Here is a 23,463-nt window from a genome sequence, read left to right as displayed (position 1 = left end):
CCACTTAATGTAGCTGTGTGAGAATGGAGACACTCCATATTTTCAGTTAAGCAGCGGACACTCTGGGCTACCAATCCATGTTACAGGTTAGAGACACAAGTGAGTGAAAGAGACACTACATCAAAGATGAGGCTGAGAATAAAACCTCATCCTGCGGTGGCCTTAATCCTTCAACACCTGTGATTTGAAGCACGCTCCTTTGATGTTGTTGGTTCAGCTGGAGAGAGACTTGATAGGGAGACAGAAAGCGAGAGAGAGAGAGAGAGCAAGAGCGATGGGGAGATAATAGACTGCTCATTTAACACTGAACTCAAGTGAATGCAAGTTAAGGTGACAGATTGGTGCTGATATGAATCAACTCTTCCATAATTCTTCAACGATATAACTCAGGGTAAAGTTTACTGCTCCATCTCACTGACAAAGTATTGTATGAGAATGCTGACTGGCTATCTGATGGTGTCTGGAAGCAGTGCAATTGAAAGCCAGCAGCAATTCATAAAGACACCAGTTGTCATTGAGCTTGTCTGAGAGATCTGGGTATTATTTTATATTCCAGTGCTCTCAGGTCACAGTCGTCCACAATATAAAAATGTCTCCACAGTTCTCACGTGGTTAAGAAATCTTTCTAATTTCTCTGTGTAACGTTTAATGATGCTGCCAATTATTTATGATTCATGGTGAACATATCTCATTAATGATTACATAGACTAGTCAGTGTGCCCACTTTAACTTCCCTGTGAATACAGTCTTTGCAAGACCATTTAATTAAAACTCATGTAGCACAATTCCTTTTACTATGTCAGAATCAGTTTTATCATAATCAGCCAAGTATGCATATGTATACACAGAGGACCATTATGTACACGTGTGTAAGAACTATATATATGTAGATAGATAGATAGATAGATAGATAGATAGATAGTATTAGGAGTACAGCTTGTGATGAAAATCAACACAGACCAGGCTATATAATAATGTTGTGCCTTTGAAATGATTAGTCTATTAATTGGTTAGACAATTAACAGAAAATCAGTGATTAACAGGAAATCAAAAACAAACAAATCCCATAGTTGACCAATCATTCAAGTCATTTTTAAGCAAAAAATGGCTGGTCTCAGCTGCGTTATGAATTGTTGTTTTAGGACTAAACTAGTGTTAAAAAGATGCCACATTGTGCCCAAAGAAAATGCAACGGAAATGTTCCTTTTCTGACATTTTATAGACCAAACATTCAATCAGTTCATGTCACATGAATCAAAAACAATACAATACAATAATCTAGGCTACCACACAATGGAACAATATCATAAGGCTCAGAGGGGGGATGGATGAGCCTGTGGCAACCAGCTCTGCCGCTGTAGGCTATTCACTCTGTCCAGCAGGAGGGAAGCTGAAAGAAGGGATTCAGCACAACAGCAAACAAAGGGGAGGAAGCGATTCTGTAATTTTTACATAATTTAGATTATGTGAGTTATTCCTGGACATCAGAGGACACACAAACACCCAACAGGCCACAGTCAAAGAAAAGCGCAAGAGCCATGTTAAATGTAACAGCTGGAGCACAAATGCACCATGATAATAGCTGCAACATGAACATTTAATTATGGTTGCAGATAACAATACTATTGTTTATTTAACATGTTTTTTAACATGTTTTTGTGTATAAAATCACCAATCAACAATCCACAACCCAAATATATTCAATTTAATTTTTTCCAGCTGACCCTTTGAGAGCAAAGGGGTATAGTTTTAGTCGACCTACAATCCTAATCAATTAATCGGCTAGTTGTTCCAGTGGTGGCAACAAACAACAGTTTTGATTATAGATTAACATGGCGACCAAAACATGCCCATCATGATTTACCAGGGCCCAATGTGATATCACTGTACTGTCTTTTAATTTCCACAACAGAAAGATTTGCAATTTACAATTATATGAAAAAGAGAAAAGCATCGAACTCTCACTGACACAGCTGACAAGCTGGATCCAGAGAGGGATTGCTTGACAAATTACTTAAACAATAACCAATCATCAGTATTGTTGTGGATTCACTTTAAGTCAGTCCATTAACCAACTGACTAGTTGTTTGAACATTAATATTTAGAGTATTTAATTTATCCTTGGAAGAGATACATTTTATTGTTTAATAATTAGCAATAAAGTAACTGAGCAGAAATGATTTCTGCTCAGAGTAAAATCCATATTCCAACAATATTATACCGCTTTGTGTGCAAAGAAAATAAATAGATAACCAATAACAATTCTGATTTTCTCATATTATTATTTTAACGAAGGTGCTGTCGACTGATCAATCAACAGTTAAATGATTACTCTTGTCTTTCTTATTAAACCTCAGTGCATGTACTACCCCACCAGACCCTGTTTTCAGTGCTTTGTTCTGAACAGAGCATGTTGGGGGGGGGGTTGGGTGTAGGAAATAGGGTGTGGCTTCACCGTTGTCGTGGCAACAGTGATATCCCTGCTTTGAACCCCCTCAACCAGTTACTGCATGGATTGGCTGAACAGAATATACTGCTAAATGGACTAAAATATTGAAAACATCTACAAGTAGTCACCCCTTGTCATACCAACAGTAAGTCCTTGGGGCTGAGACAAACGGTAGGTGTGCTCATTGGGTTTCTGAACATTTCCAAAGACCTGTAATAACCTGAGATACAGGCAACATCATTCCACTCAGTCACAGAGTGATAGGCTCTCTGGTTTCTCAGAGTTCAAACAAGCATAGCCCATCAGTTAGCCCAGCAACACTGCTGTACAGCAATATCTTCCTTAATAGACTGTTATAAAACACAAGGCTACATGACATTACTGGGCTCCATAAACAGGAGTCAACAGGATCCGTGTGTGTGTCTGTGTGATAGCAATGAGCTCCTGACCTGCAGACAACCCCACCAATGAGGTTATAGAACAGTAAGTGGTGCTGTAAGGTGGTGGTAGGCGCTGATGTCTACACTTGCTGCCAAAAACGGCTGTTCACTTTGTGAGGGAATCTACCAGCTAGTGCACACACCTGGATGTGAACAAGTGAGATCTGATGACATAATAGCAGAAATTAAAAATGTAATCAGTAATTCACCTCCAACATAAGTTCTCTGGTTGGTCAACATCAGATAGTACCAGACTGGAAAACTGCTTACTAAAAAACTGAAAAATAATCCAATTTTTTTCACCAGATGTGGGTAAATTAAAAGCTGGGGTGCCTCACCAGTGGAAACCCCTTATGCAATTCCATCAACTGAAAGCTGCACAATCATTCAGTCCCAATCGTTCAGTCATCAGCTCAATGTCACAGTCAACATAGCTTTGCTTTTGAAAGGTAGTTTCATTTAGAAGACAAATCAATAGATTTCCTGTGGAGGCTCAAAGTTATTCACTGTCAACTGTACTACTGAAATTGAGAAAACCAGAGAGTCATAACAGCTCAATCAGTTCTATGCTCTGTTTTGAATATACTGTTAAAGTGAATTGTTAGAAGCTAAATAAAATGGACCATGAGTGTTGGTGATCAGCTGCATATGTTACAGAGTATTACCATCTGGTGGTGAAGTGTAGTACTACAAAATACTGCTGCTGACTTCAGTTGAGCAAGAAAAGGAAAAAACTTCAGTAAATAATTGGATAAAGACAAATGCTTCCAAATGTATCTCAAAAATTAGCTTGATTAAAAAGTCAATAACCTTCACTGTCGCCTGATCTCAATCCGCCTGAAAAACTATGAGAAATGAAGATCACCTGAGTGCAGTGAATGCATCTCAAGTAGTACATAGACATCTGTGTCTGGATGGTGAAATTGACTGGTCCTCTGCTGAATTAGGTCAATCACTTTGAAGGAGATGAATATTTTTGCAATCATTTATTTTGCACCATATATTTTTAATTAATTGACATTACTTTGTAGAAACCTGTTTTAACCCTAGCATTATAAAGTTTTTATCTTGTAAATTTATGTCAAAAAACAAATTATATCGACTGTGATTCCAAAGTAAAAGCACAAAAAGGGGAAAACATCCAAAGCAGTGAATACTTTTTATAGACACTGTATATTTGTCACTATCTCAACAAAAAAGTTGTCAATGTATTAATGCTGTGTTTTCCTCTCAAATGTATTAATAGTAACAGCAGAAATTAATATATTTTGCTGCACTGTAAGAATCACGCAGGGGAGAGACCAGGTATGTAATGTCTTTAAACTGTGGAGAAAGGGTCTCAAAACGGATCCCCTAAGGGATAGTCTAACACCATCAACATGAAAACAGCTCTGGTACACAAATGCAGTCAGGACCCTTCTCGTCTTTGACTTTACGTAGCTTTAGAAACATCGGATGAGAAATAAATGCAATTAACAGCCTCTAAAGTTTTCATTATTTTACGTGCACGTCAGTTATCAGTTACACTTTTCATGCATTTTAGTGGCACCAGGTAGAGATGATAAAGAGAGTTCTGGAAAATCTATTCATCTCCCTGCCGCTTTAAAACGCTAGAATTCTGTGTGACTTTGGAGGAGAAAACGTACCTTTTATTGAATAAGAAATGCCTTCCTCTGTGGGCACCCAGTTCATTGAGAAACCTCGGTGTGTGACGGGTCTCTGCTGCATGCTGCCATCTGAATCCTTTCTTTCCCTCTCATTCCTGTGGTCCCATGTTTGAGGTCACACTGAAGAAACCTTAAATTTAGACGTGGTAGTAATGATTAAAAAAGACACCAAAGCAGAACTAATACCCACAATCTGCGATCACGTTAAATTTCAGTGTCCAAGGTAAATAAATAAATCCTCCCATTATCACCACCTCAACGTCTTAACCGTTAGCTTACTCGGCTAACTCGAAAAACTTGCAAGCGCATTTTTTTTAGCATCCAAAACAATTTGATGAATTGTTTGTGGCTGTGATTTAAGTAGTCAAGTTAGTGGTTAAGAAAAAAAAAACACACACACACACACACACACCAAATGAATTATTAAAAATTCCCTTTGGGACTGAACAGCCAAAAAAAATTAAGCTGGCTATCCTCCGGCCTAGTTTATTGCTTGATTCATCCTTCGTTTCCTTTAATATCAAATTTTCCGACAGTACTGTGCAGCATTTAAATGCAGCAGTGTCGTTTGAGCGCCAAAAGACCGAGCAGAGCAGCTAGCCAGAACAGTTTTTGAGACAAAGAATAGAGAAAGATAAAGACAGCAAGCTAGCTGCAGTTATTATGCTTAATACTTACTAGCTAAAACAACTGTATCAGACAGACTGAGAAGTGAAGCCATGTTTAGGAATAAGTCAGCCTGGTTTTCGAGCAGTGTGCCACAGACATATCACAATTTTTGGAGTAAGTAAAAATTTTTATCAGGTCAAGGTTTGTTGCGTGTTTATTTTATTTAACTTACGAGTTAAATGAATTACCTGCTAAATAATTTTAATTGTATTTATTAATTTAGCACGTTTTGAGGTAATATGTTCATGACATACCGGTTAGCTATGATATCAGACACAATTTAACAAAGATGCTGCCTGACATAAACGTTGTGTTAGTTTAATGTTATGACTTATGGACTTACGTTATAAATACACTGCCACAGATCTCATTTTGGGATCTCTAACTTACCTTGGACTCGCACTCGCTGGCACTTAAACTTTGTTTTGGTAGTTTGAGCTGACATTTTGGTCATAACATTTTTCTTGTAGCATTGCAGAGTGGGAGCCTTGCTGATTGGAGATCAGCAGATTATCTTTTCAGTGAGGATGCTACATGTCCTGATACACTGAGGTGAGAGCAATAAAGAGCTGTACATTTATAAAGCAATCAATTTGAAGTTGTTTTCCTATCATTTTGGGGTTTTTTTCTCTTTTTTTAGGATCTTTGAGAGCAAAGACTACCTCAGGAACAAAGTGGTGGTTTTTCACAGCTTGTTTCTATCTGCCTGTGAGAAGCGCCAGAGCGTGAAGTCTGTGTGCATAGGTCATTATGTGCTGCCTCCAGCCTCAGTGCAGGATGGTGAGCACTGTTGTGCTTACTGATTACAGTGATTCCCAAACTAATGAGATCCCAAGATAAATTTGTGATGATTGACATCACAAAAGAAAAACATTTTATCTTTGCCTTTTTTGCTGTTGAATACTGAATAATTTTATCTTTTCATGCCTCTTAAAACCATTCAAAGGGACCAGTTTCTCTTTGATTGAAGTTCATTTCAAAACAAACCAGTTCTGTGAATTAAAACTCATGTCGTGTTTTGTCTGATTGTTATTTAAGAAGTGAGAAACGTGGTTGGGAGGTTGATTTGGGAGTGTGAAGATAAACAGTTAGCAGCACAGGTGAGTACACTAGAATTATAAAATTTACACAAAGACAGATCATGTAAATTACTGTAATTAACTTTAGTTGGAATTCCATGTGTTTTACAGGGTTCTCATAGGAGTTTTAGTTGCCAGACAGAAGATGAGTACAGTGAAGGAGAAGTCAGCAGAAGCAAGTATGAGTCATTAGCTCAATAAATTGTAAATTATGCAGTAAATTGATTTATTTCCTGTTACTCTTTTATCAGTTATGAACCATCTGAGACAGATTCATCAGAAAGTGAAACCCCAGTATGTGGTAATCTGTGGGATGATCCAGTTAGTAACATGCTTACAGGTACTGTTTTACCGTTTACTGTTTGTTCTTTTAAAAAAAAACAAACAATAATTTTCTTCTGTCCAGTTGAGTACTTTGACGTTATGTCGTTTTCTGGTGTCTTATTCATTACAGGGTATGTCAGTATGGACAACCTGCAGAAATATTCAGGTGATCTGCGTGATTTTCATCCCGGGTGTTTCCGATGCTCCAACTGTAAAGCCCACTGCTGCTTGCCACACACATGAGCAAGCATACATTAAGACAAAAACATGCTGAAAAGTAGTATCAGATCACATGTGCTATTAACAGTTGCAAGCTGAATATACCAGCAAACATGTTAAGATGTTTTTTTTATTATGTTTGTTTGCCTACCTGTAGTTATGTATATAGTTTACACGCACACGCTTAATGAGTGGAGCATTTCTAATGCTAATCTCATTAGGTCATGTCATGTTGAACAATAAAAGGAATCATCTCTGAAAAAGGAAGGGTCCATAATTGAAACTGCATAATTTGTTGAATCTATACGAATACACCTACAGTCACTCATAGTGCACTTCTAATTAAATATATCCATGTGAAAGCTGTTAACTGTTATTGATTTTCTTCCTCAGATCTACAAATCACATGACAAGTAGCAAGAATCAAGAGACATGTATAAAATGTGTATTGTACAGGCAAAATACCACACTGGAAATACTTTACAATTTGTCATTTCTTCATAGAAACACTTTTGTTGCAAAGATGTGAAACATGTATTTAAGGTGAAAACTTCAACAACAATTCAAAGACAAATTTTTCCTGAACCTTTTTGTTTGTTTTTGAAAGGGATGTGACGAAAGGTGCATGATCTTAAAAAGCACTGATAAAGTGAAAGACAGAAATGTCATCAGATAAGTTAACTCAGTCTTCGGTCTGTGTCCTCTGAACTCCAATATCTTGCCAGTTGTTTAGGGGAGAAACTTCACCCGACTTTCCATCAGCACGGGGGCGAGCAGATAATGACAGAATGTGCATTTCTGGATGGACTGTTCCTTTAAACTGTATTCCTCTGTAGCTGTTACAGGCACTGAAGGATTTGTGGTCACCTTGAGCTTTTGACGTGTCCCAAGGGAACATGGCATTGCTGAACGAAATGCAGACAACATCCACCTTAGGTGTTTGAAATTAAACAGCGTTTGTGACTTCTTGTTGAGCTGTCCAGGTGCTTCTGACGTTTCTGTCCTGCTTTCTGGTCCTGTCTGATATTTTCCTCTGCCAACTGACTTGAAAATAACTGAAATTAGATGTACATCACCAGGGGTCACATGTTGGTTGTGGGAAGGTAATTGCTAATTGATATTGTTAATGTTATAAGTTATAAAGGGGGCAAGGTGTTTTGCTTCATTTTTTTATGTCTTATAGTCAAATTTGAGTAGGTGCAGAAGAGCATTACTTCGCAAAACAGATTTTAGTAGAGATGTATGGACACAATAAACACAGTCCATACACTTAAAACAGGTCTGATGATCTTTTTTTTACATATAGTGTACTCACTAATATGTCATATAGCAACTTCAGTTAGTTCTTAGTTAATTTTATGCACTTAAATTGGATGTAAGAGGCGTATTACTGTGTGAAGAATCAGATCGACAGTACAGTACTATCTAACTGAAGTACTGTACTGTAGTACTGCTCCCCCCTTTTAGGGAGCTAATCAACAATATGATCAAGTTTATTTGTACGTTTTAAAAGACGTGTGCCGGTGGGGAGAGTGAAGAGGACAGCATGAGTATTTACCTGCAGCCTCACGGAATTTAGCTGTAAAGTATCTGTAGTTAAAATGATACAACCAGCGGTGAGTCGCCTTACATCAACGGAGTCAACGCTGATACTGACACAACATACAGGCTACGATGTTGTCAATGCACCCGCCACATTAAAACAATGAAACTGCGCGTCCTACTGCATACAATATGGGCGTAACAGGTTCACCCACAATTAAAAGCATTTAATTACTATGTCTAACCAGTACAACCAAACTAAACAGCCCACATCACTCGCTCACACGTCGAGGCTGTTTTCTATTGGACAACCGAATCGGACTGAGCGCAGTATGCTGACATTTAAGGGGTTTTAATGACAGTTAATTCGCGATATATCGATGACACAGACTCGATAGCAAAATATAACCAATAACAACACGATTAAAACACGTTTAACAGTAATACAGAGCAGTAGTCGGAGCTAAATGTAGCTCATTGAACGAAGTTTTTTCTGTTGCATGGTCATGTTCACCCGTACAAAGTGGACTGCGCCACAGATTTTTAGCCAATCACATGCTCTGTTTTGGTACCTGCCCCGTTATCAGGAAGGTGTAGCCTGCGCTTATCTGCTCTTCGATCCTGACAGAGCTAGCAAACAGTGTGAGAGTTGTTGGCAGATCAATACCCTGTTTGTAAGCTCACTGTTTCCTCAGTCATGGCGCAGGAAAACCTCTCCGTGGTACTGCAGTCCCAGGGAGACCTCAGGCTGGTAGGAGACGGACCACGTACTTGGACCGTGTGCATGTGTCGATTGGTTGCACTTTTTGTGATTTTAACTGACTGCATTTTGTTCGTTTGTCACAGGAAAATCGCCCCATCCCGGAGCCCGGGGCTGATGGTAAGACATTTCATTTGCAGGTTAGCAAGCATTTCAAAATGCTGAGTGTATGCACATTATCTCAGTTTACAGTATATTAAATTAATAAAACTGCATTGCATCGACCCAGTTTACTTTGAACAATCTGTTTTTCTGCTTCAAAGCTACCGCACTTCGAAATGTTTTGCAACTGCCAGGCTACATTGTTTGATCTCTATTTATTTGCCAAGTAAACTGCAGAGAAATTATTACATTTGTGGTTTTGAAAGTTATTTCAGTGTCAGAGCACAGATACATTATGTGTTTTTTTTTGTTGTTGTTGTGTTTATTATTATTATTCATTCTGAAAGTCTTTGTGACTTGCAGGCTAACGTACGTGCACTAAAATAGGTCCATCTATCCATTTTCTATACTGGAGCCTATCCTAGCCGACTATCTAAGGGCCAACACACAAAGACAGAGCTAGGGGCAATGTAGAGTAGCCAATCAACCTAATGTGCATGTTTTTGGTTTTGTGGGAGGAAGCCGGAGTACCCTGCACAGGGAGAACATGCAAACTCTGCATAGAAGGGCCTAGACTGGGATTCGAACCTGTAACCCTTTTGCTATGAGGTGACAGTGCTAACCGCTGCACCATCGTACCATTTAGTTCCACTTCATTCATTCTTATTAGGAAATAAGTGAAACATCTGGAGTCAGGCTAGTCTTTCATGTCATTGGGAGACAAGGTGACAAGAAGCACTCTGCTGTTAGTCAGCACTGCACTGCCCTCACTGTGTCCCTCTTGTATGTAATGTTTTGTACCCAGAGGTTTTGCTCCAGATGCACTCTGTTGGAATCTGTGGCTCAGATGTTCACTACTGGCAACATGGCCGAATTGGAGATTTTGTGGTCACAAAACCAATAGTGTTGGGACACGAGGCATCAGGGCGGGTGGTGAAGGTCGGATCAGCAGTGAAGCACCTTAAAGTAGGTAAGTCGTTGAGTGATTTGTGTGTGTGTGTTTGTGTGTGCCAAAGTTGCGAAATGCTGAAGGCAGTGTTTCATGCAATGAGCACTGCACAAACATCCTAGTCTGTTAAAGAAGGGAAGTTTACACACTTTTACATTTGAAAGAATAATATTTATAATTAAAAAGGTTATATTGCTTATATGAGTTCTGGTTATTCTACAGACGGTACCCGCAGGGCCACACATAAACTTAAAAAGCTTAAACTTAACGTAAACTTGTGTTTTTTTTCAGGTGACAGAGTGGCCATTGAGCCTGGTGTGCCCCGCGAGATGGATGAGTTCTTCAAAAGCGGCCGATATAATTTATCTCCTAAAAATTTCTTCTGTGCCACACCCCCTGACGATGGAAATCTGTGCCGATACTACAAGCACAATGCCAACTTCTGTTATAAGTAACAGTTTATTGTGCTTACACAGATTTATATCACAGATTACCTAACAACTGTCTGATCTCTAACGGACTCTCTTGCCTAACTTTTGCATCTATCCCTTTCTGTCTTTCTTCTTCTTTGCTGTCTCTCGGATGATTTTGCAACAATCCAGGTTGCCTGATAATGTGACATTTGAGGAAGGAGCTCTAGTTGAGCCTCTCTCTGTGGGGATCCATGCCTGTCGCAGAGCAGGTGTAACCCTTGGCGACACTGTGCTAATCTGTGGTGCAGGTAAAAATGAGCCAATAAAACTTGCATGACAAAACAAGACTTTTGTAGGAATATTCCAGCACCAGAGATACTGCAGATTATTTCAGGACATGCTGTGTTTGAATAACTTGCTCCTGCAAGTATGGAATCTAATTTAGTGGGTGTAGTCAATGAAGCTCATACTGACTCAACAAAACCCAAATGAGGCGAAAACTTCTGAACCTTAACAAGTCTTTTAAAAGACTTAATTTTTAACTAAACCTTATCTTGTGAAAACAAGTTAATAAACATTTGAGACACCTGTGTTGAGCAATATCAGATGAAATAGTTGATATGTAGATAAAGTTACGCAATAAAGGTTTGATATGAATAAATAGATAGATCTGCTTTATCTACCTTGAATTTTCATCAGGACAATAAAGTATCATCAATAAAGTATCTATCTATCTGATCCCAGGCTGGGAAATTACAGAAGAAAGCTTAGCGCACACTTTTTTTTTTTTTTTTTAAGCTTCAAAAGGGTTTTTTATGATGAGACTGCTAGTGTCCGTCTTATCACGTTGTCAGATATTTAACACACTGTCAACACTAGGGATTTGGTTAATTTCCACTCTCTCTCCACAGGACCCATCGGGTTGGTCTCTTTACTCGTGGCCAAAGCAATGGGGGCCTCAAAGGTCCTCATCACCGGTAACACGCAGCCTGTAAACATCTCAACTGAAATTACTTCATGACACGACATACAGACTCTTTTAGCATCTTCTCTTCCGTCTTTTCTGTCTTTTGTTCCCTATCTCTCTTTTACTCCTTGTAGACCTGTCTCCAGAGCGGCTGAAGATGGCCAAAGAGTTGGGTGCTGACTTTCAACTGACAGTGAAGAGAGGAGAAGGACCCCAGCAGCTGGCCAAGAGTGTAGAGGACATTCTGGGAGCTCAGCCTCACATTACTCTTGAATGCACTGGCATTGAGAGCTGCATTCAAACTGCCATCTATGTATGTGACTTATTTAAAGATGTACAGTAAATCTTGTAGTATCTCTGTGCAAACTACACAAAACAGCACATTTACTCAGGTACTGTACGTGCGGCCGACTTTTGAGGTACTTTATACTTCAACTTCACTGCGGTTCAGGGGGAAATACTGTACTTTTTTGCTCCAGATTATTCTGAAGACTAAACTACCAAGCAGTGTATAAAATAGTTCAGATTAACCTCACACTCAACCTCATTAAACTCAACCTCAAACAGCAACAACTGTGAAACACTACTTAGGTGTTTCAGTGCAGCACTTACACTTGTAAAGAAGTATTTTTACAGTGTGGCATTGCTGTTTTTACTGAAGTAAAGAATCTCAATGCTTTCTCCCTGTTATTTACGTTACACTCGGTCCAAGTTTTAATTTCTTTTTTTACTGGCAGGCAACACGTTCTGGTGGCGTGGTGGTGCTGGTCGGCCTCGGCTCTGAGATGACTGTTTCTCTGATCAATGCAGCCTTGAGAGAAGTGGACATCAGAGGGGTTTGCCGCTACTGTAATACGTAAGAAAATATCCATCAGTTTCCCTTCTTCTATAAGCAGATGTTTTAAGCGAAGTTAGATGCAGTTAAATTTGTGGGTGATCTTGTAAGCACTAGGGAATGACTTCGGTGTCCCAGACATTCAGCTCTTAAGGAAAACGTTTGTCTTGCTGTGTTGCAGCTGGCCAATGGCCATAGCGATGTTGGCATCGGGAAAAGTGAACGTGAAGCCACTTGTGACCCACCGTTTCCCTTTGGAGCAGGCAGTCCAGGCCTTTGAGACCACGCGGCAGGGTATTGGGATAAAGGTCATGTTAAAGTGTGACCAGAACGACCAGAAGCCCTGATTTCACGTGCTGACCTGCTGCACTGAACCAAACCTCCCCAATTGAGAGCGGCCTAGCGTGACAAACTGGATGTTGACCTTAGGACAGATAACATTGTTAGTTTAGAGAGACACATTAATTGCAGACAGCATTGTGAAAGACAACAGCATGCTGTGCCACCTGAAGGTCAGAGCTATGTTTAGCAGAAGATAAGACAGAATGGTAAGATAGACCTTTATTAGTCTCGCACAATGGTACTTGCAATTACTTTATGGTAATCAGCTTTATTTCATAACCAACATTTTATGATTTTTTTTTTTTATGATTGTACATAATTCACGGTTGTGCTACATTTTAATTTTCTAAAAAGATGACTTAAATATGCTCTAGCAAAAGAAGATCGGTAACTAATAAAACTGTAAAACATTTTTTTCATGTGTTTCATTTTCACCTTGCACTACTTGCACCAACTGTTTCAACTTGCACTACCTGGTTGCAGACACTAGGGGATGCTAGAAGCTTAAACAACATGGTCTCCATATTGATAATACGCCATATATATATAAGCAGTAAAAGTTGTTTTTCACAACGTCAATTTGTTTGGTTAAAATTGGTCATTACAAGGTGGAAAAAAAAATCAATAATCTGCTGTCTGTCCATCTAGACTTCTTTGTTTTAAAATCTGTCCCAATTGAATTTGTAATTATTAATTGTCACGGTGTACTGTTTCTGCAGCTTAGTTTAGAAGAAATTAGTTTTGCAATAACAGAAAATGATCACTTCACTGCCCATTACACTTGACAGCTTTTTCTTTTGCAGAGATTAAATATTATTTCTGTTTTCCCAGACTTTTTCCTGGACCTGTTTGAAAATTGAAGTATTTACACACAGTCAAAACATGTAGAATTTATAATGTGATATCGAGACACATCTGATAACATCTGGTAGCCTGATAAGAATTCTGAATTTTACTGAAAGTAAAAGTCCTGTGAAGGCAACGTTCTGACACATCAAAACTTCATTGTGACTATAACTTACTTTAACTTGGTCAAAATTTCAACTTTTTAACTTCTGGTAGATTAAAATCATGAGACAGTAGGACATAATTTTGACTTGCTGCTACTGTTTATTTTTCTATTTTATTTTCCTGGCAGCAGTGGGCTTCCATATTGAAGGGACTAAGAGGGAAAATCAGGCTACCAGCAAAGCTCACATCTCTTCTTTAAAATCCGTCTTCAGCACGATCCAGTCCCACAAAACCAGGCGGGTTTAGCTCAGATTTTATTATCTCGCCACAATGACATGATACTACTTTACGAGGCATGCACACAGATAATGTTCATATGATTAAAATTTACTACAATGCATTGAAAAACCATTACACGGTGGTAAGGCTTGTTTCTGTCACAGTGTGTGTGTGATTCACAGCTCACTCTTTCCCTCTCAGGACTGAAAGCCAACATACAGGTGGGAGGATGTTCGCAGTGACTAAACCTGTGTGTTTTGTATTTGTAACATGAGCACAATACTAGACAAGTTTCTCTTTATGTACAGACATTCTAATACTGCTTATGGCAATGGGACAGCTCACACAACACAGTTACATTCACAGTCCACTCATAGTATGCATGAGTTTCAGTCAGGAACACTAAAGATGAACATACAGTAGAGCAGCACACAAAAGAAACTTAAATTTGTCATACATGTGACTTTGATATCAAAAGCATAATTAATGCATGTTAATAGTTTTATTCATTTGCTTGTTATTTAAATGTGTGAGTGTTTGTACATGAGATTTAGAAAAGACAAATCTTGCCGTTCAGAGTTTGACCCTTGTGTATTGCCGTACAATGAAGAAAATCAAAAGGATATGGCATTTCTCCCATAAACCCCTGCTGCAAGCATCGGTTTGGTTCACATGTACATTATATCAAATTGACATATTTAAACCCAACATTTCAAACACTTAACTCAATCTCCGTCTCACTGATAACCACGATGACATCCAGCATTCAATTGTGTCTCCGTTGCTTTCAGTTTGACAGCAAGGTTCAATAAATATTTACAATGCAGCTGTGGCCCCCTCCTTCTACTGCCCTCAGTTGCAATATTACCAAAATATGTATTTACATGAGAAATAAATAAACAGAGAAGAAAATGAAACTATACAAGAAGTATAGTAGAAGTATCATATTGCATTACATGAATATAAAAAATAAATCGTGATGCATTCACTTGATAAGTCCATCCACACAATCTCACTGTGACGTGACACCGAAAAGCACAGACAAGACAAATAAATAACAGCACACACACACACACACACACACACACACACTGTCTCTTCAACTGGTCAGATGGAAAAAGCTTCTCATGTCAATAAAATGGCCACTGCGTGTTAAGCATGGACAAGGGAGGAGATGATGGAGAACTGAAGTCATCAGCTCAAAGGATAAAAAAAAAAGAAAAGAAATAAATGAATCGACAGGGAGAGGCAATACCCCCCCCTTTCCTCACGAGTAGACTAATCACAGCTGACAGCCCGTCCTGTGGAGTGGCCCCTTGACACTGTTTATATGTACATAGGTGTCTCCTGTCCTGTTAGAAGTCTGAACATGGCTGCTGGCATGGTTTTCATGTGAATCTGGTAGTGAGAGAAATGAAAGAAAAGAAACAACACGATCTCAGTTAAAAGAATAAACAAGAAAAGATGTTTAAAAGATTGTGTGTGTGTGTGTGTGTGTGTGTGTGTTTTGATGCAGTAGAGCAGATGTGTTACTTATTAGCTGTACTTCCTGACTCATCTTCCTGCTCCAGATGATGATTTTAGGGTAAAACTGAAAGCTAAAAACTGCAACAATGCACAGCTCTTCTTTTATGTTTTAAATATTGGTTGATCTCCTGGTTTCTTTAGAGCAGACTTAAATTAACCCGCAACGCAACATAAAAAATAGTGTAAAATCAATGGTCACTAAACAGGATTTACTAACCATCATGTGGGCACTGACATTTAGAAGGCAGCTGGGTGAGAGGAATGGTGTCGGAGGAGTTTTTGATTTTTCCATCTTATACACTCAATAGTCCTCTACACAGAGATCTCAGAGCAGTGAGTAGTAAATGGTGGGTGATTTCGAACTCAGCCTTGGACTCCCAGACTCCACACAGAAAATAATCTGACTAATCGTTTCCATTTAAGAGCTTGAATAGTTCGAAGTCGTCCTTTCATGACAGAAAATTACATCCATATTTACAATGTTTCTTTCAGCTGTGTGACGTGTTTGGCTGCAACTACACCAGTGATCTAATATTGTTTTTACAGAAAGTTGGACGACTTGCCAGATACTGAATTAAATAAAAGGAGCTGTGAAAATGAAAGCAGACGCAGCAGAGGCTGAAATATCCTGGCCTGATGTCTAACATGCTGCATCCTACCCTTCCCATAAAGCTACTGAATTCCATCGCCTATTAGACATCCCCTGCCCGGTAAATCTGCAGGGCAGGACTTCTGTTAGAAATGTGTCCTCACCATGCCCAGTCTGAAATAATCCATCAGGGTTATTTTCTCTAGACACAAGACATTAAATAACTGTTTTAACAGGCAGAGGAACTAAATATGGAGCCTGTGTGCACTCTAAGCAAATAGTGGTAATAAAAACCACAGATGTACAATACAAAGATGTGTATGTTATTGTCTTCTGTGTGTGTGTGTGTGTGCATCAGTTTAACCTCTCCAACAGAGTTCGACAGGGCCTGGACAATCTTCTCATGTGCTGTGGCCACCACACTCTGCCCATTGATCTCTATGATCCTGTGACCCACACGAACCCCACCTCGCTCAGCGATGCCTCCACGCATCAGACTGCATATCTGAAAGGTAAATCCTCAGGTTATAAAGGCTTGCAAGAATACATGCTAACATGTAAAATGAATTCCACTGGAAGGGTAAAATGTCTGCAGTAACATCTGAAACCGAGGCTACGACAGTTTATATTTAAGACAATGATAAACTGATAAACTGTACATTACATCCCTGCTAAATATAATGGGATTTTTTTTCTATTAGGTGTATATTGTTAAAGAAAAAAACAGCAATTTGTCACAGCACTGCGAATGACACAGTGCGTCTTCAGTGTATCCAATACAGAGCAAATAAAATAATGAGCAGATTAATCTAAACTGAGACGGGAACATGCAGTACCAATACAAAGTACAGCATATTTAACACTGGAGTTAACAAAAAAAAGAGAAAAACGAAACAAATTATTGTTTTCAATGGTGTTTTAAAAAATGCCATCTTTTCTTAAGATTTTAAATATTAAAGTAACCAAAGAAATAAACTTACAATGCCGTTCTGGACACTGAAACCCAGCTGATATTTAAGATCTGGTCTCTTAATGAGGACAGTGGTGACAGGAGGGCAACTGACGATGTTCATCTTCACCTGAACCTGGTTCTTCAAGCCCTTAAACACAAAAAAATACACACACACACACACACACACACAATACGCTTGGTCAATTTCACAGAAATATATTTATCTCACAGCTTAGCCTCCACACTGTTGCACACTTTTCCAGTGTCTCTGTACCTTAATGATTCCCTGACAGGTGGCGAGCGGCAGCCCCACTAGGCTGGTGTTGTTGATGGACATGATCTGGTCTCCGATGCTGAGCTTGCCAGAGCGAGCTGCCGGTCCACCGTTCATCATGTTGGCTAAGATAACTGTGGGCAGAATGGAGCCCCAGCCGGACTCCACGATCACCACACCCAGGATCTCCCCTTTACTCTTCTCCAGCTGCAGCTGTGGAGAGGAGGTGCAGGAGGGAGTTTGCTGGTCATTTCAGTGTTTATGATGTTGATCGATTGATTTCAGATCCAAAAGGGTGACCTGATTGAGCTACAAATTGCTGGAAAATGCAGAGAGAATTTGTGTTCACTTAAAACACTATGGTTTTTTTTGACACCTGTCAGAAATTTCACTTTTCTATACCCTTCCTTGCTTCCTAGAGCATAAATCTGTGGTATAACAGCAGTTCTGGAGCTCAGGCGGCAGGCCTGGGAAATATCACAGGATATACTGTACAGTACCCTGACACGCCATACTGTGAGATTTTGTTGCTCGACGCGTTTATGCATTTAATGTCTTGTTGCATTAGACTACTGCAGGCAGCTTTACGGAAACATTAACTTTATAATTGCTTTAATGTTCTTAAGAATGAACACAACCATCTACATTTATTATCTGTAATTATCTCAAAATCTACTATATTACAAAATACACTGGTAACAAAAGACATATCCTGTGTTTAACTGTATAAGGACATTTTCTTGAATAATCACGTCGGTCCCGGATAATTTTCCATGATCGTTCCAAATGGGAAAAATGCACAAAGTCTTGTTTCAAATTATTAGTTAGCTTGTGTCTTATACAGCAGGTTCAAAGAGAGTTCCTGCTGATGTTTACACATAGCACATGGTGTGCAGGTACATATGTATATTATACGCAACATGTTGTAAAGCATTCTGACTTTTGCTTTGAAAAGTAATAATGTTTATTCTTATACAATACGTTCACCATTATATAATACTGGATCAGAGATTAAATTCCACAGCAGGTTTATGAACCGTTCTGAAGCTGCACCTCAAACCTCCACCAGGTGTTGTCTCTGTGAACAACGGGACAGTGTTCACCACTTCACAATCAAGCCCATCTGTGCTGCGAGACAGACATGACATTTCTGTATCACAAACAAGACCTGGGAATACATTATTCACACTAGGCAAAAACACTAACAGACTATCAATGACTGCTTTGTAGTACTTTGTCACATCAGCATTTTAATTCAAAGATCTTTACAGATCCAAGTACTGTGCACATCTCAGCACCGTCTTGATGTAGAATACATTTTCCTGCTCCAACACTTTACACCAGCAGACGCAACTGGCGTACACATGAAGCCTTGAGAGAAATGAATTTATTCTCAACAAAGTCGGTGAGGAAGCTTTAGTGCTCCAAGAAAGCCCAGTTTCCTCATCACTAGAAACTACTTATGTGCCTCTGAAATGGCAGCTGTGTAGTGGTGCTCCGTGCAGCCTCTCTGCTCGCACAGCAGAAACTGTTTCACGCTTTCTAATTCTGCAAAAGCCTCCAGTAATGATTTTCAGGGCACAGTGTTAGCTAAAATGCTAAAGCCATAAAAAAAGAGGCAAGAGTTGACATGCTCCGAGTGGATTTTACTGTGCAATCTGCCTCTTAATCTGTCTAATTAGTTAACAGCTACCTTATACTTGTGTGTTTCCCTAACGGCCCTGCAGCATGAGTGCAGTTTGTGCCACACAAATTGTTTATGTTCCTTTCCGGCACCGACCCACACCAACAAACATCTGCAGAGAAATGTGTGTGCTGCACAGTAAGAATAAACCAACCTCTTTGCAGTTTTCAGAGTTGGAGAAGTGAATGAGGTCATCGTTGTACATCTCCTGGGTGTTGATGATGTCACTGTACTCCTTCTGGCTCAGGTCCTCAGGGTTAATGCCGTTGGCTCTCAGGAACTCCTGGTAAGCCACGCTGAACGCCTGACCGATGGACTGAGCGATAAGCTGGGCCTGCACACATCAAACGCAGGAATCATGGCACAAACTTTGCATTTGTTGTCTTGCTTTGTTTGATCCACAGAAGCCAACCTTCACTGAGCTGTATATAAATAACAGCACACTGGGAAAACAAAGCATCAAACAACAGTGCCAAGAATATGTTAAGGTATAATACACACTGATTTGCACTGTCACAAGCTTTTTGTTCCCATTGTGAGAGGAGACAAAACACTCTGCTGCTGTACTTTCACTGAGGAAGAAAAAACTATTCATTTGCACATATGTGTTTAGGGGAAAAATAAACACATCAGTTTAATTAAAAATCTGCCTGATCTTGCGTCTCCTGTCACAATGAGCAAAAAACTACCTGCGACAACAGACTGAGTGCACAGGACACGTTAACAAACAAACATGATTTCACTAAAACTAATGGAAAAGTAGCTTCAGCCAGAAATCAAATCAACAAGAGAGATGTTCAAAGAGGTATCTTGTATGAAGAAAAAATTGTAATAACATCCATATAGTTACAGTCCACTTTAAAATCAGCTCAAATAAAGACATGACGGGTGGTTTTGATGAAGGGGCACTTGAGCTCAGCAGTCAGGCCTGCTGGGGTTCAGCAGAAATTGGGAACCACATTAATCCTGACACAAAAGACATTTATTCACCACAAAGGAAGGTAAAAGTTGGGGAAAAAAGGTGAAATTAGTAAAACATGAACCTCTAGAAAATGAAAACTTGAATACTTGGCTGTGCCAGATAAAATAGATCAAGAGAGTAAGGCATTTTGCAAGCCGCATTTCCCCTATTTTCCTCTTTAATTGAATTTTAAACTAGCATATGAATCTCTTGCAGAATCTGCAGACAGTAATGGCCCAAACACTCAGAATCAATACGTTGCAAATTAGGTCTGCAGAACAGTAAAAAAGTCAAAACTTACAAAAAGGCTGCGTACAGCCAGTGGAGCCACATTAACAGAAACAGTTTATACGTTGATGGATGAGCGGCTGAATGGTTCTATTATAACTCTGGCCAGTCTTTAAAAGCTGGCAGAGAAATGAGAAGAAGAGAGCACAGATTGGAGTCCAGCCTTTACACTGACTGGCAACAGACACTGAGTTGCTGGCTCCTCCGTGCAACATTGTTCATGTTGCCAAGTCTTGCTGAATCTGCTTCAACAAGACAGGCAGTGGCTCTCTGTATTAAGGAATTATCAGCCAATTTTCTTTATTTTATATTGCTCTAATCCCTTAATTTCTATATGTTAGTAATAACATTTGTGACAATGTGGAACAAACTTGAAAAAAGTAAATTCAGAGAAAACAAATAAGATCTTCAAGGGAAAATGGAGGGAAAATATTAATATGGGTGAAAATAACAGAGACATAATATCTGTGAAAAACAAAACAAAATCTCTTAATTGTGTTAACAAGTGCCATCTTTGTGACTCCCTTTCACTTACATCTTCGGACTCAAAGACATGGCATATCATCTTGTACTGCTTCTTTGCCTCAGGAGCCCCGGGCGTAGTTTCAATGCAGTCCTGCGAGGCTGTGCGTGGCATCCGGCGTCTTGCCATCAGGACCACGATGTTCCCAATATCTGCAATATAGGATATGGTACGGAGTGCGTTGTCCATCATCGTCTCCTGTGGGCAAATCAATCAGAAACATCAACACCATTGTTTTTACAATATATTAGTCATTCAATCATCAGTGCTTTATTTGCTGATTTTCAATTAATGGAGACAAAGTGCTTATCACAGGGATGCAGGATGTGTATTTGTCTCACTTCAATTATTACCTGCTTCTAATGGTTGATACAGGAAACTGAGCGCTTTACATTTTCGCATTTTATAGGGAAGCTCATAACCTACCCATACTGCCACCTACTGTATCAGAGTGTGTACATGCTGTGCTTTTGAAGTCAATGAAAGCAACTTGGCCTCATTCTATTGGCTCTTTTCATCAGCTATTTTAATTATCTGCCGATAGCCGATCATAAAATATTTCAGCAATGGAATAGAAATGCTACTAAACACTTAAATTATTTGAATGACCACCTCAGTAAACAACTAGATTACAAAAAGCAAATGACAACTAGATAATAATCTACATGGTAGTAAACAATATGAGCTCAAGAGTCCACACTGGAGCCAATAAACAGACACAATGCTACATCGGAGTTACGCAGTTTAACTGATAAATATAATATATAACTGCTAATATATAAATGTATGTATAAATTACACGTTACACCACAGTGAGCTAGTTATTAGTGTTGCTCTGATAACTTTAAGAGATATTGAATAGCTGTTACTGTTGTTTACTGTCAGTTTTATTGATCAGTAATTCGTACCAGTGTGCAGGATATTTGTTTCCTCTATTTGTTAAAGCTGCCTCATCCCTTTAGGGGGGAGGCCGGGGAATGAGAGTACTGATCATAGGAAACATACAGGCCTGCTTCAGATTAAATTCAAAACTACTGTATAATCTGATTATAGACCAATAATTAAATCAAAAAGTGTGTACATGTTTGTGTTGATGAAACAAAGCGATTTGAACAGTGTAATCATGTTTGTTCACTCAACCATATAATTGTCTTGTGTCATAATGTAGATTTTATGAGGCATTGTTTCCGAACTCAACTAAGGAACTGCGATTTAGAGGAGATATGGGCTTGAATCAGAGGTCTGGCTGAGAGGAAGTCTTTTATGATAATGAGCTAAATTTCATTTCAGTTTAGTTAACTTCAGTTCATTAAACATGTCTGGTGGTTTTTGTTCCATTAGCCTAATTAGTGCTGTTGTTCCAGCCCACCTTTGGAGTTGTTCTTCTTATGAATCAACGTCAGAAACCCCATGCAAGCTGCATCAAGTCTTTTAATTGCAAAAACGAAGGCTTTTTTCTCAGAATCTCTTTCTTAAGAGCACCAGGACCAGTGACAACCAGATGGAAAAGGAAGAAAGATAGACACTGCACTGCAGCATGATTCTGCCAGACGGCTACCCACACACACACACACGCACAGCCAGAGAGCAGCTCAGACCGACATACTGCAATTTAATCATCTATCACACATATATTTAACTGTTACTGTGCGCACAAAGCTCTATTTATGATCCCAAGAACTGCGGAGCTCTCAGAAGCTTTTCTCTAAGATGTCACCTCATGTGACGACGAGTACTGCTGCTTCACACAGCTGCTTGATGTAAAGCTAAAAGGCAAAAGAACTTTGATAAAGCTCCTGAAAGAGTGGAGAGAAACTTTAGCAAAACTTCAAGAAGAGAAAATCTTTTCATTCATAACAAGCTATGTTATGAATGTTGACTTTTTGACTGTCTATTTGCAAATTAATTAAAGAAAACCTCATTTAGACCATAGCCTTAACTTTTGACAGCTTCAAATGAATAACTTAGTACAGATGTGCTCATTATTTAATGCACATATTCTGAGAAAATGTTGCTCTCTCAGTCATCCTGAATGCACAGATTGTTGGTGCATTTTGAGGCTTTGCAGTGTTTATTCTTAGTCAGTCAGTCAGACAGAAATCTGATAGTGACATCATGAGATTAGATCTGTAAATAAATAAACACTCAGTGGTTGTGTAAGAAGCGGTGTGTGTCAACAGTTAGGCTGCAGTTATGACACAGCAGCAGTTCCCTGATGTGTAGCCTTGTTTAAGCTCAGTGGGTGGCCGAGCTGCTGTCATGGTAAACAGTTTATGTTCTCATGGGTGAGGAAAAAGACACTTTGGACAGAAACGTGACACATTTGTGTTCGCTGATGCTCACCTGGGAGTCTGCGTTGAGGACTTTGATTCTCTGGGTGGAGATGAACAGATCAACCTCAGTGAGGGTTTGAGCATCTCCGTCTGCACTCTGCGGAAAGATAAAAATAAAAGAAGAGCTGGTCAGATTATCTCCTTAGACCTTGCCTGTTGAAGATCTTTGTACCAAACTACCAGTTACTCACTCACCAGTTACTGTTTGTGTTGAATGTAGGAAAGCATTAGTTACGATATTGAAAATGCATGCATGTATAGCTTGGGGTCCACGTAGGGAAATGCTTGTTAGATGGAGACAAGCTGTTGAGTCTAAAGGTGAGGTGGAAAAAGGCAGAGAAAGAA

The 23,463-nt window shown here is 39.2% G+C and overlaps 4 protein-coding genes and 1 long non-coding RNA gene across 13 annotated transcripts in view; 2 read left to right on the top strand and 3 right to left on the bottom strand.

The window, feature by feature from the left end:
- The window catches only part of tjp1a (tight junction protein 1a), a 111,377-nt gene extending 106,299 nt beyond the window's left edge, over window positions 1–5,078 (bottom strand). For 2 of the 3 annotated variants that reach the window (XM_046388735.1, XM_046388753.1), the window contains exons 1-2: window positions 4,969–5,078; window positions 4,536–4,686 (exon numbers count right to left, since the gene is read on the bottom strand). The gene's annotated coding sequence lies outside the window, so the exon portion shown is untranslated. The other variant, XM_046388743.1, reaches the window with a different exon arrangement.
- A 57-nt stretch (window positions 5,079–5,135) lies between these two features.
- On the top strand, window positions 5,136–7,110 carry terb2 (telomere repeat binding bouquet formation protein 2). 2 transcript variants are annotated; one of them, XM_046388873.1, is made up of 7 exons: window positions 5,136–5,339; window positions 5,696–5,777; window positions 5,866–5,969; window positions 6,264–6,325; window positions 6,416–6,483; window positions 6,556–6,644; window positions 6,759–7,110. In XM_046388873.1, exons 1-7 carry the CDS (start codon window positions 5,276–5,278, stop codon window positions 6,869–6,871), a joined length of 582 nt encoding a protein of 193 aa, XP_046244829.1. In that variant the 5' UTR covers window positions 5,136–5,275; the 3' UTR covers window positions 6,872–7,110. The 2 variants fall into 2 exon arrangements, with proteins under 2 accessions (XP_046244829.1, XP_046244823.1); XM_046388867.1 differs by having other exon boundaries at window positions 5,866–6,005.
- Window positions 7,111–7,270: 160 nt separating this feature from the next.
- LOC124059108 lies at window positions 7,271–8,890 on the bottom strand. The gene is made up of 2 exons (XR_006843366.1): window positions 8,406–8,890; window positions 7,271–7,891 (listed from the first exon to the last, which is right to left on the bottom strand). It is a non-coding gene; the product is annotated as an uncharacterized LOC124059108 (long non-coding RNA).
- Window positions 8,891–8,980: 90 nt separating this feature from the next.
- On the top strand, window positions 8,981–13,170 carry sord (sorbitol dehydrogenase). The gene is made up of 9 exons (XM_046388855.1): window positions 8,981–9,140; window positions 9,236–9,269; window positions 10,057–10,221; window positions 10,492–10,651; window positions 10,803–10,921; window positions 11,525–11,590; window positions 11,715–11,893; window positions 12,318–12,436; window positions 12,597–13,170. The coding sequence occupies exons 1-9, from the start codon at window positions 9,087–9,089 to the stop codon at window positions 12,760–12,762; spliced, it is 1,062 nt and encodes a 353-aa protein (XP_046244811.1). The 5' UTR covers window positions 8,981–9,086; the 3' UTR covers window positions 12,763–13,170.
- An 839-nt stretch (window positions 13,171–14,009) lies between these two features.
- apba2b (amyloid beta (A4) precursor protein-binding, family A, member 2b) overlaps window positions 14,010–23,463 on the bottom strand; it is a 53,417-nt gene continuing 43,963 nt past the window's right edge. For all 6 annotated transcript variants that reach the window (XM_046388834.1, XM_046388808.1, XM_046388817.1 and 3 more), the window contains 7 exons: window positions 23,129–23,215; window positions 20,798–20,983; window positions 19,168–19,347; window positions 17,330–17,542; window positions 17,084–17,203; window positions 16,468–16,608; window positions 14,010–15,385 (listed from right to left, as the gene is read on the bottom strand). In XM_046388834.1, the coding sequence (XP_046244790.1) occupies window positions 15,314–15,385; window positions 16,468–16,608; window positions 17,084–17,203; window positions 17,330–17,542; window positions 19,168–19,347; window positions 20,798–20,983; window positions 23,129–23,215 (999 nt within the window). In that variant the 3' untranslated portion in view covers window positions 14,010–15,313. The remainder of the gene's footprint in view (window positions 15,386–16,467; window positions 16,609–17,083; window positions 17,204–17,329; window positions 17,543–19,167; window positions 19,348–20,797; window positions 20,984–23,128; window positions 23,216–23,463) is intronic.

Source organism: Scatophagus argus, chromosome 1 (assembly GCF_020382885.2).
Source record: "Scatophagus argus isolate fScaArg1 chromosome 1, fScaArg1.pri, whole genome shotgun sequence".
In the NCBI taxonomy this organism is placed as follows: domain Eukaryota; kingdom Metazoa; phylum Chordata; class Actinopteri; family Scatophagidae; genus Scatophagus; species Scatophagus argus.
The sequence above is the reverse complement of the archived record's forward strand: the minus strand, read 5'-3'. Positions and strand labels throughout refer to the sequence as shown.

What these genes read in the sequence shown, in the direction of transcription:
- sord (XM_046388855.1), top strand. Translation starts at nt 9,087, where the DNA reads ATGGCGCAGGAAAACCTCTCCGTGGTACTGCAGTCCCAGGGAGACCTC. An exon ending in CCCAGGGAGACCTCAGGCTG is followed by an intron (nt 9,141 to 9,235) that starts GTAGGAGACGGA and finishes CGTTTGTCACAG; the next exon opens with GAAAATCGCCCCATCCCGGA. An exon ending in CCCGGAGCCCGGGGCTGATG is followed by an intron (nt 9,270 to 10,056) that starts GTAAGACATTTC and finishes TTTTGTACCCAG; the next exon opens with AGGTTTTGCTCCAGATGCAC.
- terb2 (XM_046388867.1), top strand. Translation starts at nt 5,276, where the DNA reads ATGTTTAGGAATAAGTCAGCCTGGTTTTCGAGCAGTGTGCCACAGACA. An exon ending in GACATATCACAATTTTTGGA is followed by an intron (nt 5,340 to 5,695) that starts GTAAGTAAAAAT and finishes TTTTTCTTGTAG; the next exon opens with CATTGCAGAGTGGGAGCCTT. An exon ending in ACATGTCCTGATACACTGAG is followed by an intron (nt 5,778 to 5,865) that starts GTGAGAGCAATA and finishes CTCTTTTTTTAG; the next exon opens with GATCTTTGAGAGCAAAGACT.